Source organism: Pygocentrus nattereri, chromosome 8 (genome assembly GCF_015220715.1).
Source record: "Pygocentrus nattereri isolate fPygNat1 chromosome 8, fPygNat1.pri, whole genome shotgun sequence".
NCBI classification, from domain to species: domain Eukaryota; kingdom Metazoa; phylum Chordata; class Actinopteri; order Characiformes; family Serrasalmidae; genus Pygocentrus; species Pygocentrus nattereri.
In genome coordinates, this window is record NC_051218.1 from 15,776,526 (window position 1) to 15,793,588 (window position 17,063).

Below are 17,063 nucleotides of genomic sequence, written 5' to 3' on the forward strand. Positions count from 1 at the left end.
AAAAGCTTCTGTCTTTTGATGGATGGGGAGGGGGGTAATACACTATACAGAAACAGTTGGACTACAGTCTGTAATTGTAGAACCACAATAGAAATACAGCTATATGGTACAACCACAATTCCAATGAAGTTGGGATGTTGTGTAAGACATCAATTAAAACAGAATACGATGATATGTAAATCTTTTTCAACCTATATTCAATTGAATACACTACAAAGACAAGATATTTGATGTTCAAACAGATAAACTTTATTGTTTTTCGCAAATATTTACTCATTTTAAATGTAATGCCTGCAACATGTTCCAAAGAAGTTGGGACAGGGGCATTCTGTTACCACTCTGTTACATCACCTTTCCTTTTAACAGCACTCAATAAGCGTTTGAGAACTGAGGACACTAATTGTTAAAGCTTTGTAGGTGGAATTCTTTCCCGCTCTTGCTTGATGTACAGCTTCGGTTATTTCACAGTCCAGGGTCTCTGTTGTCGTATTTTGCGCTTCATAATGCGCCACACATTTTCAATGGGAGACAGGTCTGGACTGCAAGCAGGTCAGTCTAGTACCCGCACTCTTTTACTACAAAACCACGCTGTTGTAATACGTGCAGGATGGCAGCATATGTTGCTCCAAAACCTGTATGTACCTTTCAGCATTAATGGTGCCTTCACAGATGTGCAAGTTACCCATGCCATGGGCACTAACACACCCCCACACCATCAGAGATGCTGGCTTTTGAACTTTGTGCTGATAACAATCCGGACAGTCCCTTTCCTCTTTGGCCCAGAGGACACGACGTCCATGATTTCCAAAAACAATTTGAAATGTGGACTCATCAGACCACAGGACACTTCTCCACTTTGCGTCAGTCCATCTCAGATGAGTTCGGGCCCAGAGAACGCGACAGTGTTTCTGGGTGTTGATGATATATGGCTTTCGCTTTGCTTTGAAGAGTTTTAACTTGCACATGTAGACGGAGTGACGAACTGTGTTCACTGACAGTGGTTTTTTGAAGTGTTCCTGAGCCCATGTGGTAATATCCGTTACAGAATGATGCCGGTTTTTAATGCAGTCTCGTCTGAGGGATCAAAGGTCACGGGCATTCAGTGTTGGTTTTCTGCCTTGCTGCTTACTTGCAGAGATTTCTCCAGATTCTCTGAATCTTTATGATATTATGGACTGTAGATGATGAAATCCCTAAATTCCTTGCAATTGCATATTGAGAAATGTTGTTCTTAAACTGTTGGACTATTTCCTCACACAGTTGTTCACAAAGTGGTGAACCTCGCCTTGTCCTTGCTTGTGAATGACTGAGCCTTTCAGAGATCCTCCCTTTATACCCAATCATAACACTTACCTGTTTCCAATTAACCTGTTCACCTGTGGAATTTTCCAAACAGGTGTTTTTTGAGCATTCCTCAACTTTCCCAGTCTTTTTTTGCCCCTGTCCCAACTTCTTTGGAACATGTTGCAGGCATCAAATTCAAAAAGAGTGAATATTTGCAAAAAACAATAAAGTTTATCCATTTGTACATTAAATATCTTGTCTTTGTACTGTATTTAATTGAATATAGGTTGAAAATGATTTGCAAATCATCGTATTCCGTTTTTATTTATGTTTTACACAACATCCCAACTTCATTGGTATTGGGGTTGTACGTGTAGCTAATAAAATGGACAATGATCGTAGAAACAATGAGGTGGGTTTTAATGTTTTGTCTGATTGGTGTAAGGGTGCATAGTGCCTTGTATCATCCATTTCTTCCCAACCCCCTTCTCCCTGAACAAAAACAGCAACTTGTGCACCAGGTCCCAGCAGTTAGATGAACAGGCCCAAAACAAAACTCTTTTTTCTTCAAATCAGCTCATCAGAAAATGCATGTTTAGTAGTTGAAGTAGTCGCAACAGCTTAGCAAACTCAAACATGGCCACATGTTTGCTGTAATGACCGAAAGGGGAAAATAACTGATATTATTTGTTGAAAAGGCCAGAATGTCCCACTATGGTGACTCTGTTGTCTGCATAAAGGGGGAATGAGCTCCTTCCCCTGGCCAAAGCCATGACACAGCCCCAGAAATATTTTTACATGGAAGCTCTTAATTCATTCGTTTTCTCTGTTATTAGTCAATTGTTGTGATAGAGCATGCTTCTGTTTTAACCTCTTACATGGGGTTAAAACATGGGGCATAAAGTTTAATTACACACTTCTATAACTTAATATTAGCTCAACTAGTTTACACTAAAGTCCCTGTAGTTAATGAATAATAAGTCTTAGCATGTAATAAGCCTGGGATTATATGGGGTTAAAAATTGTAGACTGTTATTCTTTTAACTTCATATTTAATTTGTATGTAACCTGCTTAGTAGAGGTGGGTGATATGGTAAAAATATCATGGTACTTAAATGCATTTTTACCATATACTATACATAGCAGCATGTTTTGCTTTTCTGAGGTTTGATTTTGTGGATCAGACACAGTGGTGCCAAGTTTGAAAAATGCTATCAAGCACTCAGTACAATAATTTTTATTTAACGTTTCATATATTGTGTTGCCCTAAATCCAATTTCACATAACTACTGATTGTGCTCTCTTTGTAATGAAACATGCAATTGGTCAGTGTTCTTGGTCAGTACCGATGATGTCCACCATATGCTCAGAAAAGCTTACTGTGATGTAATTTATCACAATAACGATAACATATTATCAAGCACGCCTGCTGTCAAGTTTCAGTGAGGTATAACAACAGTCAACTTTGTACACTGTTAAAAAATGGTTTTTCAAGGGTTCTTTAGCAAAGAAAACGGTTCTATAGAACCACAAACACCTTGGCATGATTAAAGTCTTCTTTGCATTATGAAAGGGTTCTTTAGATTGATGGAGAATGTGCTGTATATAGTTCTGCATAGAACTGTTTTGAAAAAGGTTCTTCTATTGTCACAAGCTTGACATTGTAACCGTAGAAGAACTTTTTTGGATGCTATATAGAACCTTTTTCAAAAAGATTCTATATAGAACCATCTACAGCACGTTCTTTATCAGTTCTTTTTATGCCGATGTTCTGTACCACCTTATAACAGTTACAAAAGACCACATTAGAGGGTGGAGCATGGATGGGTTAATCGAGTCAGCACTATTATGAAAGCTCGGCTGTTAGGGCTGCGTGTTGCTGGCAGCTTTCTAAAGGTCAGTTTTCATGGTTAGCATGTTATGAAGCTGAGTGTTTCTATAGTGCTCTTTGTTTTTGCTATCTTCACTCACTTTGTGGAGATTGTTTTTATGCAGTCCCAGATATCTGATTCTGGTGACATTATCAAAGCCCAGCATCATTTCCATTGCAACATCCACAGAAGAGAGCAGAGAATGGATGAATATACATTTTGCAATTCACTATCTAAGGACTGTGGATGTGCAATGAATTTGTACTATGTGTGAATGAAGCAGCCAGAGCCTCTAAGCTGATGCTGGTCTACCTGTCTGTCAGGCCTCTGTGCCAAGACTAAATTTAGCACCCCCAGCCCAAAATTAGGAAGAGAGTGAGCGAAAGAGAGAGAGACAGGAGAGAGAGAAATATGGAGAGCCAGAATGAGTCATCTATCGAGAGGCTGAGGTACAGCCTTTTCCTAGCTGTCCTCCTCCTCCTTATCCATCTTTCTCTGTTAATCTCTTTGAGACATATACTGGCAAAAAAAAACCTTTTCCATCTCTTATATAGAAGTGAGAGTCTCTTAAGTCTTCCCTTAAGCTGAAAATCAAACAAGCCTTTTCGCTTTATCATCTCTTTTTCTTTTTCCTCCCCAGGGGTTCTATCTTCATCTCTCACACTCATCCCTTACATTTCCATCTCAAAACAAAGTCCTGTTTATTTCCATCTATCCATCCATATCTCTCTGTCTCTGTCTCTTTCTCTCTCTCACTCTCTCTCTGTGGCAGTAATGATAAAACACCAGCCATGTTTACACTGTGATTCTTTGTTGAAGCAGCTGTGTTCAGGGAGGCTCTGGATGGTATCTGGACAACATGAATGTACGGGCACGCATGTTTTGATGGCATCAGAGAGAGACGACAACAACAGGCACATGTATATGTAAGAGAAAGAGAGACATGGAGAGCAACACAGTGCCTGTGTTTGTCTGATAGTAGCATGTGTAATTGTGTGACGCTGGTCTGATGAATTTAGAGTTTATCACAGAAATGTTGTCCTAACATGAACGGAAATGTTTTTTGGGTCCCACCTGTAATGAAAATGAAAAAAGTGGTATTTTCCCATGAACATACCCTCCATGTGAGTGTGGAGATATAAAAAATGCCAATCTCCAAGATCACTAAGGAGAAACGATTGAGGCAACAAAAAGGCACTTGCATGAGTAGCAGGAGAACACAATGAAGGGCCAAACATGCTGATTCTTGTTGAGGTTTCATAATGCGGGCCTAAGTGTGTGTGTGTGTGTGTGTATGAGTGATAACATGACAGTTATAAAAAGTGACAGTTATCTCAAAGGCACCCCTCACCCTCTGGCAACCAACTCAGCCCTCTTACTTATCTTAATTTGAGCTCCTGTTCATCTGTGCATTCAGCTCAGTGAAAGAGTGAAATAAATATCCATTTATTTAGATCTTTAAAATTGGTTACTCCTGCTATACTCATGAAGCACGAATATCTGAGCAAAGTGGCGCCACCTGGTGGTAAGAACTGATTCTTTAACCACGATTTGAAAGCAGTTCCACAGGGTTGTTGCCTCAGCCCTGTAAAATTCCTGGATCAGTGGCTTGATTTTGTTTTTGAATTCAGTGGATGCTCACGATATAGTATAATGTGAACAGATGTCAGTTCTTATTCTTCTTAGTTGAAGGGCTCAATGCATGAAAAACTGAATTTTGTCACATTTTAGAAATAAGAGTTTGATGTACTATGTAAACATTTCAAAACACACCATTACTCCCCAGCCTGTGCAGTACATATGGACACCATAAGCTGCAAAAACAGCTCTTTTTGAATTCAATGTATTTGTGATGTTACAAAAAAACCGATGAATTTACATATATTTGCCTATTCAGCCTGTAGCTATTTAGCCCCGCCCATTCACGCTTTAGTTAGTGTTTCAGACTGGGGGGCCTTTCACAAATCAGTACTTCTTGGATGGCCTAATAACGACTAAAAACAAGCATGTCCAGCAAGAGTTAATAAGCATCACAACTGGACAGTACTGTAGAATCTGGGATAAAAAAAAAACACTGCATGAGCTGCTAAATTAGCTTTTATTGAACATTAAGCAACACACTGTAGCTCATCAATATCCAGTAGGGATAGCACGCAGGTCACTTCAAGCCATTCTATTCTACTCCATAGTAGACACTAATACCACACCAATCACCCCACAGCCTGATACAGAACAGCACAAGTGGCATGTACACACACTTAACTAGCTACAAAACAACAATAAAGGTCCAGTTTCTCCCAAGAGCCGCTCCGCGCTTCCACTTTGTAGGGCCACACCTCCCGTCACGCCTCCCGCCGCGACCAAAGAGGGCTTTTTGAATGAGGCGCAGTACAGGGCAGCCAATCATGGGTTATATAGATATATCAGTCTGAAAGGCGCAGTAAACCAATACGCCTGTTTAAGGGATAAAAAGAGGTGGGAAATTAACATGTAAAACTGAATGATGACTGTTTTCAGTACAGTAAACTACAAATGATCATAAACCTGAAGGAAGAAAAAATAAAACACAGAGTAATATATAACATGGGCCCTTTAACGCTCCTCAGCGCTGACTAGTGCCCAAGCATGTCACTAACAGGGCACCTTTCCAATATAAATGTCCCTACGTTGACAGTAATCTGAACCAAACAAACCCGTTCTTTGTGTAGAAACGTTTTGACTGGATAAAAAGAAAAGCAGCTGAAACTTCACACATATGAAAACCCAAATCCAGCGGGGTGGCGACACACTTTACACGGCGGCTTCAGATGGAAAACATCAAAAGCCTAAAGCAAAGTCTTTAAATCGGCGTGGTAATGTGATTTGTCTCCACTTCCACTGAACATCAAGAGGAATGTTTAAAAAAAAATCAAGAGGAATGTTTTTCCGTGTCATCGTACGTCATCGCTAATGTGCTCGGGCAGGGCGCGTGCTTGCTAGTGGACGTGGCAATGACGTTCCGCGCCGGAAGCCGTCAGGACTGAAACTCCAACCTCCGTAACGTCGGCAAACCGGGGACGCGAACAAACCGACAGATTTACGGAATAACAGTAAGTAAACGGACATTACTTCGCTGTTTGGTGTTGGCAGTAGGGTTTGTGTGTTGTTTTCACAACTTTCGCACTACATAGCACCGTGTTACTCGATCTTCTGTCGAGTTTTTTCACTAGTTAGCACACAAAGCTAACCAGCTGACTGAGCTAACCTACGCAGCTAATAGTGTTTGCTATTCTCTCCGTAACTGGTGCCGCTGGATAAAGATACCACTTTTGGTCACTGTCTAGTGGGGATAATTGACGTTTTGTGTTGGAGCTTGTGTCGTATTTGACATGATCTGTTTGCCGTTATATTAGTGTGCGGACGCGCTGTTTAAGTGAATTGAATCGGGGGTATCGTTCTAGCCAGCCAGAGCCGGCTAAGTAGCTAACGTTAGGTGGCTTAATGATGCCTGAGAGGTTTTCCCCAAGCAGCTGATGGTCCGATTGAGCATGAAGCTTCTAGGCGTTACCTGTTACGTTTATTGTCCCATTAATGGCTTTAATTTTATATTATGTTGCAGCCAGCGGTTCGTTGCGTCACGTGACCGCTTCAGATTAATGGGATTGTTGTGAAGTTCGTAGTCCAAAATTGCCTTCCCTGCATCACTTGTTTGTACATGGTTATCACTTCATTATGTGGTCATCAATTGACTGAGGACGTCTTTCTCTCATTCACAGATATGAGGCGCGGGGGCATTCAAGAGCAGTCCTCTTTTTCAAGCTCCTAGAGTGTATTTCCCTTGGCCTGGTTAAGGCAAGCAAGGCAGAGGGGTTCTTTTCGGACTCACATTTGTTGTAGTTACCTGCCTACACACCTTGTAGTTCACAGTATCTTCAGCATCATGACGTGTAGAGACCGCACGCTTGAGTTTCAGTCCGCTTGTAAGTCACTGCAGGGGAGACAGATACAGGTAAGCCACCACTTTCCCACCTCACCATGGATTCTTTCTTCACTGGTGGTTTGGCATCATATCTCTATTGGCGGATGTTTGCTAGGAGAAAACTGATGTTTGATTAAATATTTATTATACATCAGAACACCATAACATTTAAGTGATGCTAAAATGCCTACATCTTATTCATCTTAATACATTTAACACTTCAAAAATGTTGCATTTTTCCATATGGCTAGTCTGAATGAATCCGACCTCAGTTTTACATTTTATGAGTTTATGTATCGCAGTGTGTCCCACAGGTCTGACATATATCTGGGAGAATATTCTAGAAGATGGGCATATTCTAATCATGTATGGGCACATAAGATTTGAAATAAAAAAAAAGAAAGATGCCATGCATCATGTAATGTTGTAGTGTATGTTTTATATGGTGTGTGAAGCATTGAACCAGAGAAATATTAAAGCACAAGGAGCCAATATTGTCTTTTTAACTAAACTGTTTTTTTTTTAATAACAAGCTAAGATGTTTCACATTTTTTAACTTTGATGCTTTATGGTTTTGCCCAAGTATAATCTATTTGTGTGAAATACTATATCGATATTGGCATTGGCAGATATGTACATGATATCAGTGCATCCCTAATTTAAAAATACCCTTTACATTTAGGCAGTGACTCAAAATACACATGGAAGCCTAAACAGAGGACTATGTAGCATTCTCAGATTTTTCAGTTCAGTTCATTGTTTCCACTTTTGTTCATCAAGTGCTTTTTAGATTCCAGGAGTAGCTAGCTGAAGGGGAGTGATTGAGAATATATGTAAATCTATAGATATGACAGTGTAAATTTAGGCAGTCTGATCAAAGCTAGATTCTCTATCTGCAGTTAGGCAATTATGTGATAATTGTCACAGGCATCAGCCCAGCATTTATAAGTTCATAGGCCACAAAAAGTCTTTGCATATGATACATGAGACCCAACATTCCAGTATTATGGTATATACAAACAGGAGTTTATGTCATGGTGGTCAGTGTCTTATTTTACAGAGATGATATTAAAGTTCCCCAGTATTTTTCAGTTTAAATTTTAAAATTAAATTTTACAATAAATTCTGCTGTTGGTGTGTCTTTGCCATTATTCAGTTTGTCAAAATGTGTCTTGCTATATGTTATTGTTCTAATATATTAATAAATCTTTTCCACTCTCTCCACAATAGAATGGTACACAGGCGAAGCCCACCCTTAATGCTCTTAAACAGCGAAGTGACTTTACAGTCATGGCAAAGTAAGACTTAATGCAATGCTTTTGAAATTAGATATTTCTTTACATTTCATATATCTTGGTTACATTAGAACATTCCTCTTCATATAGTTTTCTCTTTTTCTACCTCTTAGGAGAATTGGGAAAGACCTGAGTAACACTTTTGCCAAACTGGAAAAGCTAACTATTTGTAAGTATCCCCTGGCCAGGATAGATAGCTAAAAGTATGTTGCTACATACGGCTGTTGTGAAAAGGCTGGTAAAACATTTAAAAACACACTGAACCAGCACACTGGCCTGCATTGTTTTGAACAAAATTATTTGCATGTTGGTTTATGTGAATGCTTTGATTCATCAAGACACCCACATAACATACCTCACAGCACACAGCTAGTGATTTGTTACAGGTTTTCTTTTGCATGTTGCCACATTCAGTAATATCAGTACTGACTTTCAGACTTATACTATGATAATTAAAAATATATATATATATTTATATATTGTGTGTGTGTGTGTGTGTGTGTGTGTGTGTATGTATATATGTATGTGAGAGAGAGAGAGAGAGAGAGAGAGAGAGAGAGAGAGAGGTCAGCTGTCTTATATTGTGATTGATTCTGCAGCTGTGTCAGTAATCTCCACATTTTTGATAATGCTTTTCATTTTTTCAGTGGCCAAAAGGAAGTCTCTGTTTGATGATAAATCTGTTGAGATTGAAGAATTAACCTATATTATAAAGCAGGTTAGTATGCCACTTCATGGTGATGTTTGTTACTTTTGTTGCATTTTCCTTAAAATCTTTGAAGTTGCACTTGCTTCTGTAAGATTGTCTCTTTCCATAGATGTGAAGCCAAAGCTTGTTGCCAAAAATGCAAAATTGTCTGCAGGTCATAAGGTGTATTACCGGATGAAAACTATCATTTAAAATGCTATGTGCATGTTGAGTTAAGAAACAAAAGCAGGTAGAGGGAAGAATGTGAAACATTTAAGAATAAATGTGGTTACAATATTAAGTATAAATATATTTTATATAATTCAAAAACTATATAATATAGAACTTGACTGATCACATTTAGATGGTAAGTTTAGCCCATTAAGCTGTGACACATCTGTGCTTTTAATAGGTGTGATTTATTTATTTATTTTTTTCTCTCTTTTTTTGTTCTTTCTATACACGTAGACTAAATTAGCCAATGTTGAGTATGACTGTGGCCTTACTGATTTTTTGGTCTCCCTGTTTGTTGTTCAGGACATCAACAGTTTGAATAAACAGATAGCACAGCTACAAGATCTGGTACGCTCCCGCAGTGGACAGAATGGACGCCACATTCAGACGCATTCCAACACGATTGTCGTCTCTCTCCAGGTTAGACGTTTTATCTGATGTTCTCAAAGAAAGCCTTCAGAGATTACCATCTCTCTTGTCTGGGTTTATGCACATTGACTTGACTTGTTACCTTACTGTTTGATATGCTCTAGTAAAAAGCATTTGATTGTTGCAAAGGAACCATTCCATAGTGCGTGGAAGTAAACAGTACTCTATTTTCTGTGTTTACAGTCAAAGCTGGCATCAATGTCTAATGATTTCAAGTCAGTGTTGGAAGTGAGAACAGAGGTAAGGTTTATGTGCTTGTTTGCACATGCACACCCAGTAATGTTAACTAATTCATTAATCATCACTAATGTAGCATGTAATACATTCCTGCAATTGTAATATTTCCTTGCTATAATTCTTGATTAAGAGTTTTTTTTTTTCTCTTGTCTCTCAACAGAATCTAAAGCAACAGCGTAGCAGGAGAGAACAGTTCTCTCAGGCGCCAGTATCTGCCTCTCCTCTTATTGCCAACAACTTCAGTAAGTTAACAATTCCTTTGCTTTTTCTAGTCTCCTAAAATGGAGGTTATAAGGTTTTTTTGTTTGTTAATGTTTATTTGTTTGATGTAAACAAAAGGGAGCCCATCCTTGTCTACATGTACTGAACTTCTTGATTTCCAATCTGTACAAATCTGTACAAATCCTGACCAGATTTTACCAGAATGTCTAAAATGTCAAGCCAATTTAAGTTGCTGTTAAGTTCATGCTGTGAAAAATAGGCCTAACACAAATCTGCAGTAAAAACCTGTATTTGACTCTTTACAGATAGCTCAGTACTGATGCAGGATGAATCTAGAAGCCTGGGTAGTGATGTGGCCATTGACATGGACTCAAGAGCAAATCCCCTCCAACTGCAGCTTATTGATGAGCAGGTATTATTCACTATCAGGTGTTTCAGTTTAACAATATCATTGTTTTGCTTCAGGATGAAGTATCCATTGTATTATATTGGTTGGTTTATTGTCGCTCCAGTTCTGTTAAATGTTCATTATGTTTGAACAGCATGATACATTTTCACTTATTTCTTAATGGCATTTTTTTTATTAAACATGATCTTAAAGCCTATTCTTTTGTTCACTTGTGTCCTGGCTTTTGGTGTCTTGTGTAGGACTCATACATCCAGAGTCGAGCAGATACCATGCAAAACATTGAGAGCACCATTGTGGAGCTGGGCTCCATCTTCCAGCAGCTGGCACACATGGTCAAAGAGCAGGAGGAGACCATACAGAGGTGAGAATTAGAGTCCTGAGTTATATGGAGGAGGGTCTTCATGTTAAGTACTATTATTGTGTAAAAATGATTTGGTGTAGTCATTAAATAAGAATAATTTCACTAAATCGCTTAATTCAGAGTTGTTTCATTAATCTTTTAAGGCAACCCATTCCTGGCCTAGTTTTTGTTGTATTAAAGTTGTATGAAAATATGAGATAGTGTTTTGGAATTGAGACTGAAATAACCCTGTTTTGAGCCCATACTTTTAATTATTCATCGTCGCTCATATGACATGGACTGCATGCTGTACAAAAGTCGATGAAAAGCAAGAGAATATAGTGTATTCCTTTGGGAGCTCAGTCTCTTGCAGTGACTTGTAATTGACATTCCCCTCTTTCCATATTTTTAGCCAACACATTCGTTGTTACTATGATCTCACATCTTTCAGTAAAGTTGTATAGAAAAGTTGGGGCGGCTCAAATGTTTTGTTGATTATTGGAGATCTGCACATTTTTTTTGAGGAGGTTTTAACTTATTTTCATGTAGAAAATCAACAAAACATGTAACCTGATTAGGACTGTTGGGTGATGAACGTTTACATGTGATAAATAGATTTTGATTTTTTTTTTTTTTTGTCTGTAGTAGACATTGATTGAGGTTGGTCTTTTCGTAGGATTGATTCCAATGTGGAGGACACTCAGCTGAACGTGGAAATGGCCCACTCTGAGATTCTCAAATACTTTCAGTCGGTCTCCTCCAACCGCTGGCTTATGATCAAGATATTCCTTGTGCTTGTTGTTTTCTTCATCATCTTTGTGGTCTTCCTTGCCTGAGATGGAAAGACCATAAGAAGGGTGGGATGAAGAAGGGAAACAAGTGGATTGGGTGCAGCAGCAATGGACTACAGTGGGCAATGTGCAACAAAACAAACTAGACTGGACAACAAAGGTCTACTATTTGGGTACCACAAGGGTGGATGAACTGTAATGCTTATGGGTTGTACTTGCCCAACCCTTTTACTGCGAATATCAGATGTTAAATAACTTATAGAAATTATCTGTGCAGTTAAGTCTCCCTTTCTGGATAGATCAGTGTGATGAAGGCAGAAATAACATATGTTCTATTCAAAGGGGGAGAGCTACAGTCAGATTTCACTCATGTCCTTTCTCTTTGTTACCTTTAGATGCATTATTCAAACTGAGCCTTCCCTTTTTGTACTTATTTTAAAGAGAAGGCTTATTTTGTTGAATGGTTTGATTCTGCAAACTGGTTTAGTAATTTCTTCTGACAGTGTTATCAGTAATCGGTGATAACATGAATGACGTAAAATGCTCCATTTTACGGCAAATTAATGTGACCGTCTGTATAGTTCTCCCTATAATAAGCTTTTCATCTTAAATTAATTCTTGTGAATCATTCTGGCCCCTGTTTGTATGAAGGAGGATCAGTCATTTGATAATGGGGAAAAATAATAGCCTAGAATGGCTTTTTACTGTAAATTGAGTTCCTTATTTTCTTAGTTTTATTTTTGCCAAATGGAGATAGCTAAACGCCAATGGGAGTACTTCAGTCTCATGATTTTACACCCCAAGTTGTGTAAATGAAGACTTTTTTGACAGAATTTAAACTGTTTTTTGAAGCAGTGTTTAGTTGACCATTCTAGTTAAAGTTGCTTAAAATGTCCCTTAAGTGAGTCATAATGTCCTTTATTTTTAAACCATTAAAGCCTTTGATCAGGCTGTCTCTCAAACTAGCCACTATGTATGCAGAGTTGGCAAAGTAGTCTTAGGTGATGAATAAACTCTGCAGTCCAGTGACTGCTTAAAGGACAAAGAAGTTCATGGTCAAAAATGTTACCATCAGCATATTCCAAGTCTCTTTGACAGTTCCTCATTCAGCAGGCCATTCTTTCTTTCTTTAACAGACTATTCAAACATAATGCACCAATGTACAGTGTATTATTTAATGAGCACTTTTTATCAAACTTACTTTTCCTCTCTTTTATAGCTGAATGCCTTGCCTTGTGTAAGAACTGAACATAGTAACTGATGTCTGGAAAGAAAGTGCATATTAAAAAACAAATCTACAGTGAAAAGCATCTCCCCTATATGAAGTTGGTATATGCTGACAGTCACTCACTTAAAACGCTTTTTGAAAATGTATTAAGTTTTATTAATGCGAAACTTCAAAAATTACATATGTTACAACATATACAGATACATTTGGGGAGATTTCAGACGTCACTAGGCTGATGCCTATTACATACTTTCATATTTGTAGTTTTGGTATGATAAGCACCTGTGTGAATAAGTTGTAGAAACTCTTGTTTTAAAAAAAAAACAGATTTTTTCCCCCTCTCCTTTCATCTCTCTTATGTTTCTTCAGTCTTCTTTCCTCCATCCCATATAGTCTCTCTTTCCTTTCTCTTGGGCTGAATCCCAATTGGCTCCCTGTTCCCCACAGTGCACAACATGGGGCATGAAAAGATGACAAACAAATTAGTGCACTCTGTCCAGTAGAAAGCCATGTGGGGTCCAGTGTCTCTCTTTCTCTTGAGCTAAATCCCCAAATGCTCCCTGCTCCCCATAGTGCACTAAATAGGAATAAAAGCTTCTACACCTGATTAGTGCACTATGTGTTCAAAAGAGATCAATTTGGATTTCTTCCCTTGCATTCTTTCCATTCCCTCTCTTTCACTGACTCTCTCTTTCCCTTGCTCCCATCATCCATCAATCCCAAACGGCTCCCTTGTTTCCCTTATCGTACACTACATAAGGCGTGAAATTAATACCTTTACACCTAAATGGTGCTCTACGTGTTCTGTATGGAGCCATTAGGGATTCAGCCTCTCTCTCTCTCGGACTTCTTCCCATGCCTACTTTCTATTTTCCCACTCTTCCTCCTCTCTGCTGCTCCTCAGCTTTGAGCAGCCTGCTCCATGGGGATGATTTCCGGCATGCTCTGGCTCCTCCCCCTCCTTGCTCTCGCCACGGCGCCTGCGTGCCCCGCGACCTCCTCCTCTTCCTCCTCGTCAGACCAGGCGGGCTCCTCCTGCAGGTTTCCTCTGGACCCCCCGAAGCTCCCCCTGCCGCGGCTTAGTGTGCGCAGTTTGGAGCGGAAGGTGACGAAGGACAGGCTCTTACTGCGCTGCTTGTCACAGCGGCCGTTCCTGGCCTGCAGCTCCGCGTCTCCCCGAGCCTCCTCCAGGCAGGCCCGCAGCACAGAGCGGAAGAGCTGCGGCACCTCATGCACTTCTGGCTCATACCCCGTCACCAGTTTACGGAACCTGAGCATGATACAAATCATTACTGGCAAGCTGAGGCCAAATCTGTCAGCCTGTCTTGTTACCAGGGATGGAAAGTGTAGCATAAAACACATCAAGTATAAATACTTAATTTGAATGAAATAGTAACGTGTAGAAATAAAATTATCTAGAAACAAATATGAGGTTTAAAAAAGCTGCTCAAGAAAAAAATAAAACTAACTAAAGTAGTTTGGCTACGTTCACATTAGCAGGTTGAAGTGTAGTATCTGATTTTTTTGCCCTGATGTGCCTCAGATCTGATGTTTTCAGAACTGTGTGGACGCGCAAATCTGATCTTTTCAAATCCGACCCGAGTCCCTTTCATATGCGGTCCTAGATCGGATACGCATCCGATTCGTGGCCATTCGACCGTAATGGGAACGTTCGGATCGGAATTCATGTGCTTTTTTCCCCACTGCGCGTGCGCCGTCATTCAGCGTTACCATGGCAGCAGCGCCAAACAGAGGTTAAAGTCTGTAAACAGTGCAAAAAACAACACATCTCAGCTTTTACGCCTTCGTGTCAGTCTAATAACGAAGCTGAGAGCTGATCAGGGTTGATTATCTTCACAGCGAAGCTCGTTCTGACCGTCAGTTGGCTGATGCCGCACGCGTTTCATTCACGTGACGTTACTGAGTAGGATGTCCGCATTTAAATTTAAATTTATTACAAATTTATTTAAATCACTTACCTAAACGAGTGTGAACCATCGTGTCAGAGATCAGATTTGGGCAATGAGGCTTGTAATGTGAATGTAGCCTTTGTTCCCTCTGGGACTGCAGGTGAGCGACTTAGCACATCCAGCAGTTATCAACGTAGAAACTGGAGTTTGTTAGATTTGGTAGTCTCGTTTTGGGAACCTTTTGGTCTAAAACAGGTTTTGGACCCTGTTCCTGGAGTACCCCTGTGCCCTACAAATGCTAGTGTGTCTGTCTGGTTCCCAGCAAACCAAGTTGAAGTTATTAAGGGCTTGTTGAGAAGTTGATTAGTTGGATGAGGGTTGTTGGGAGCAGGAGAAACAATAAAATGGGGGTACTTCAGGACCAGGGTTGGGAGTATTGGTCTAAAAGAAAGGACGAAGTGTAACAGCCAAGCAGTCCAGGTACTGAACCAGCAAAAGAGCAGAAGCTAAAACCAGAAAAGGAAGCAATGAACTAAATGTGAAGGATAAAACGGAACTTCGCCGTTGAAACAAAATCTCATATCTCTATTTTTGTCATTATTTTAGTTTTTTTACATAGTTTGAAACGCATGCTGTCATTTATATTGTATCGATTTAATGATGAGTGGACCAGTAGAAATGGTCCAAACCGACTTGGAATCATATCTTGTTACATTGACTTACAATGAAATGTAAGAATGTTTTTCCTTCTCTTGTGACTTTATTGGAGATAATATTGGAGATAATTGTTCTGACAGCAATGTAATTTCTCCACAAATGTGCTTTTGAAAAACTGCAGAACTGAATAAATTGATCTACTACTCACCTCTAGCCATGATGGGGTAAATTCATGAGTAACTCATATTTTCTCTGATTGAATGGATCAGTCAACTATGCAATGTCCACCATTTGCAATAGTTATACTTTATTAATGAATTAATCAATTTACAATTAATTGTAGCATGTGTCTACTGACCTCACTTGCATATAACTCTGAATGAATGAATCCTCACCTGACAATGACGGGGCCGCACTGTGAAGGAGGTATCTGGGCACAGAGTTCTTGAAGGTCCAGCACGTCTCCAGGTGTGAGCTCGTAGGGGACGTGGGGCTGAGGCCCGGCCAGCCAGCTATAGTCCACTGAGGATGAGGAGCCACGACGGCGGCGGACCTCAGTGGCCCTCTCCAGACGGATGCGTTCGGTTCTCTTCACCATGGCCCCCAGTTCCAGCATCAGTGTGTTGGTAACCAGCTCCTCTGGAGTGCGCTGGCCTGGCACTTTTGGCTCCAGAGAGAACACAGCAGACCAGGGGAACATCTGATAGTGAAAGCTTAGGCTGTTTATCATTATCAAATAAAAACCTCTGTTTTCTAAAAAGGTATTTGATTTCTTAATGTAATACAGAGGCAGTTTACATTCAGTGTAGGAGAAATACTGTAAGTTCTACAAAAGCACACATATTTATAAATTGAGTTTTTCTTTGTTCGTCACAGGCTATTGACTCAAAGTCTATCCCTTCTGATATGAAGCGGTATTACTATTAAATTCTCACCACATTTAAAACTTACCTTTCAGATAGTTGATTTTAGCTTCGCAAGTGTAGATTTACTCCAACTTAATTGTTAGCAGCCCACTTTTTATATTCACTGGCACATGTACATTGACTATCAAGCAGAAATGCTTTGCAGTTTAAGAAAATACACATCCAATCTGTGTGTGCACCAGCAAGACAGCCTCTCAGGTCTCCGTAGTAATCAGTGGGAATAAGAGAATAATCCTGTATAAATACATGTGACAGTCATGTCTTACCTACCCAGTTAAGCCTTTCGGAGTAGGTGTATGTGTGTGTGTTTGAGAGAACAGATGTCTCACACATATATCTACTTGCGCGTCATAGTTGTTGTTAGCCTGTATACCTCTCACGGGGAGATGAACATCCAGATTAGGTCTTATTCATGAAATGAAATGCAGTTTAGTTATAAAGGTGGTGTAAACAGTTGCAATAATGATGACTGTAAAATGTCTTGTGGTATAGCCACATCTTTAAACATGAATAGCACCTACATTATGCCAAGCCCATAATCCCTTCATAGATTGCATAAGCTAAGTATCATCCTAATCATTCTT

General features: G+C 39.6%; 2 protein-coding genes across 2 annotated transcripts; one reads left to right on the forward strand and one right to left on the reverse strand.

The window, feature by feature from the left end:
- Positions 1 to 6,114: 6,114 nt before the first annotated feature.
- On the forward strand, positions 6,115 to 13,315 carry stx5a (syntaxin 5A). The gene is made up of 11 exons (XM_017689843.2): positions 6,115 to 6,244; positions 6,911 to 7,143; positions 8,344 to 8,411; positions 8,522 to 8,577; positions 9,056 to 9,126; positions 9,634 to 9,750; positions 9,943 to 9,999; positions 10,157 to 10,238; positions 10,524 to 10,630; positions 10,867 to 10,988; positions 11,644 to 13,315. Exons 2-11 carry the CDS (start codon positions 7,075 to 7,077, stop codon positions 11,801 to 11,803), a joined length of 909 nt encoding a protein of 302 aa, XP_017545332.1. The 5' UTR covers positions 6,115 to 6,244; positions 6,911 to 7,074; the 3' UTR covers positions 11,804 to 13,315.
- Positions 13,316 to 13,886: 571 nt separating this feature from the next.
- On the reverse strand, positions 13,887 to 16,671 carry zgc:162144 (RD3 domain-containing protein). Its single transcript, XM_017689849.2, has 3 exons — positions 16,505 to 16,671; positions 15,949 to 16,253; positions 13,887 to 14,256 (listed from the first exon to the last, which is right to left on the reverse strand). Exons 2-3 carry the CDS (start codon positions 16,251 to 16,253, stop codon positions 13,887 to 13,889), a joined length of 675 nt encoding a protein of 224 aa, XP_017545338.1. The 5' UTR covers positions 16,505 to 16,671.
- Between the last annotated feature and the right edge of the window lie 392 nt (positions 16,672 to 17,063).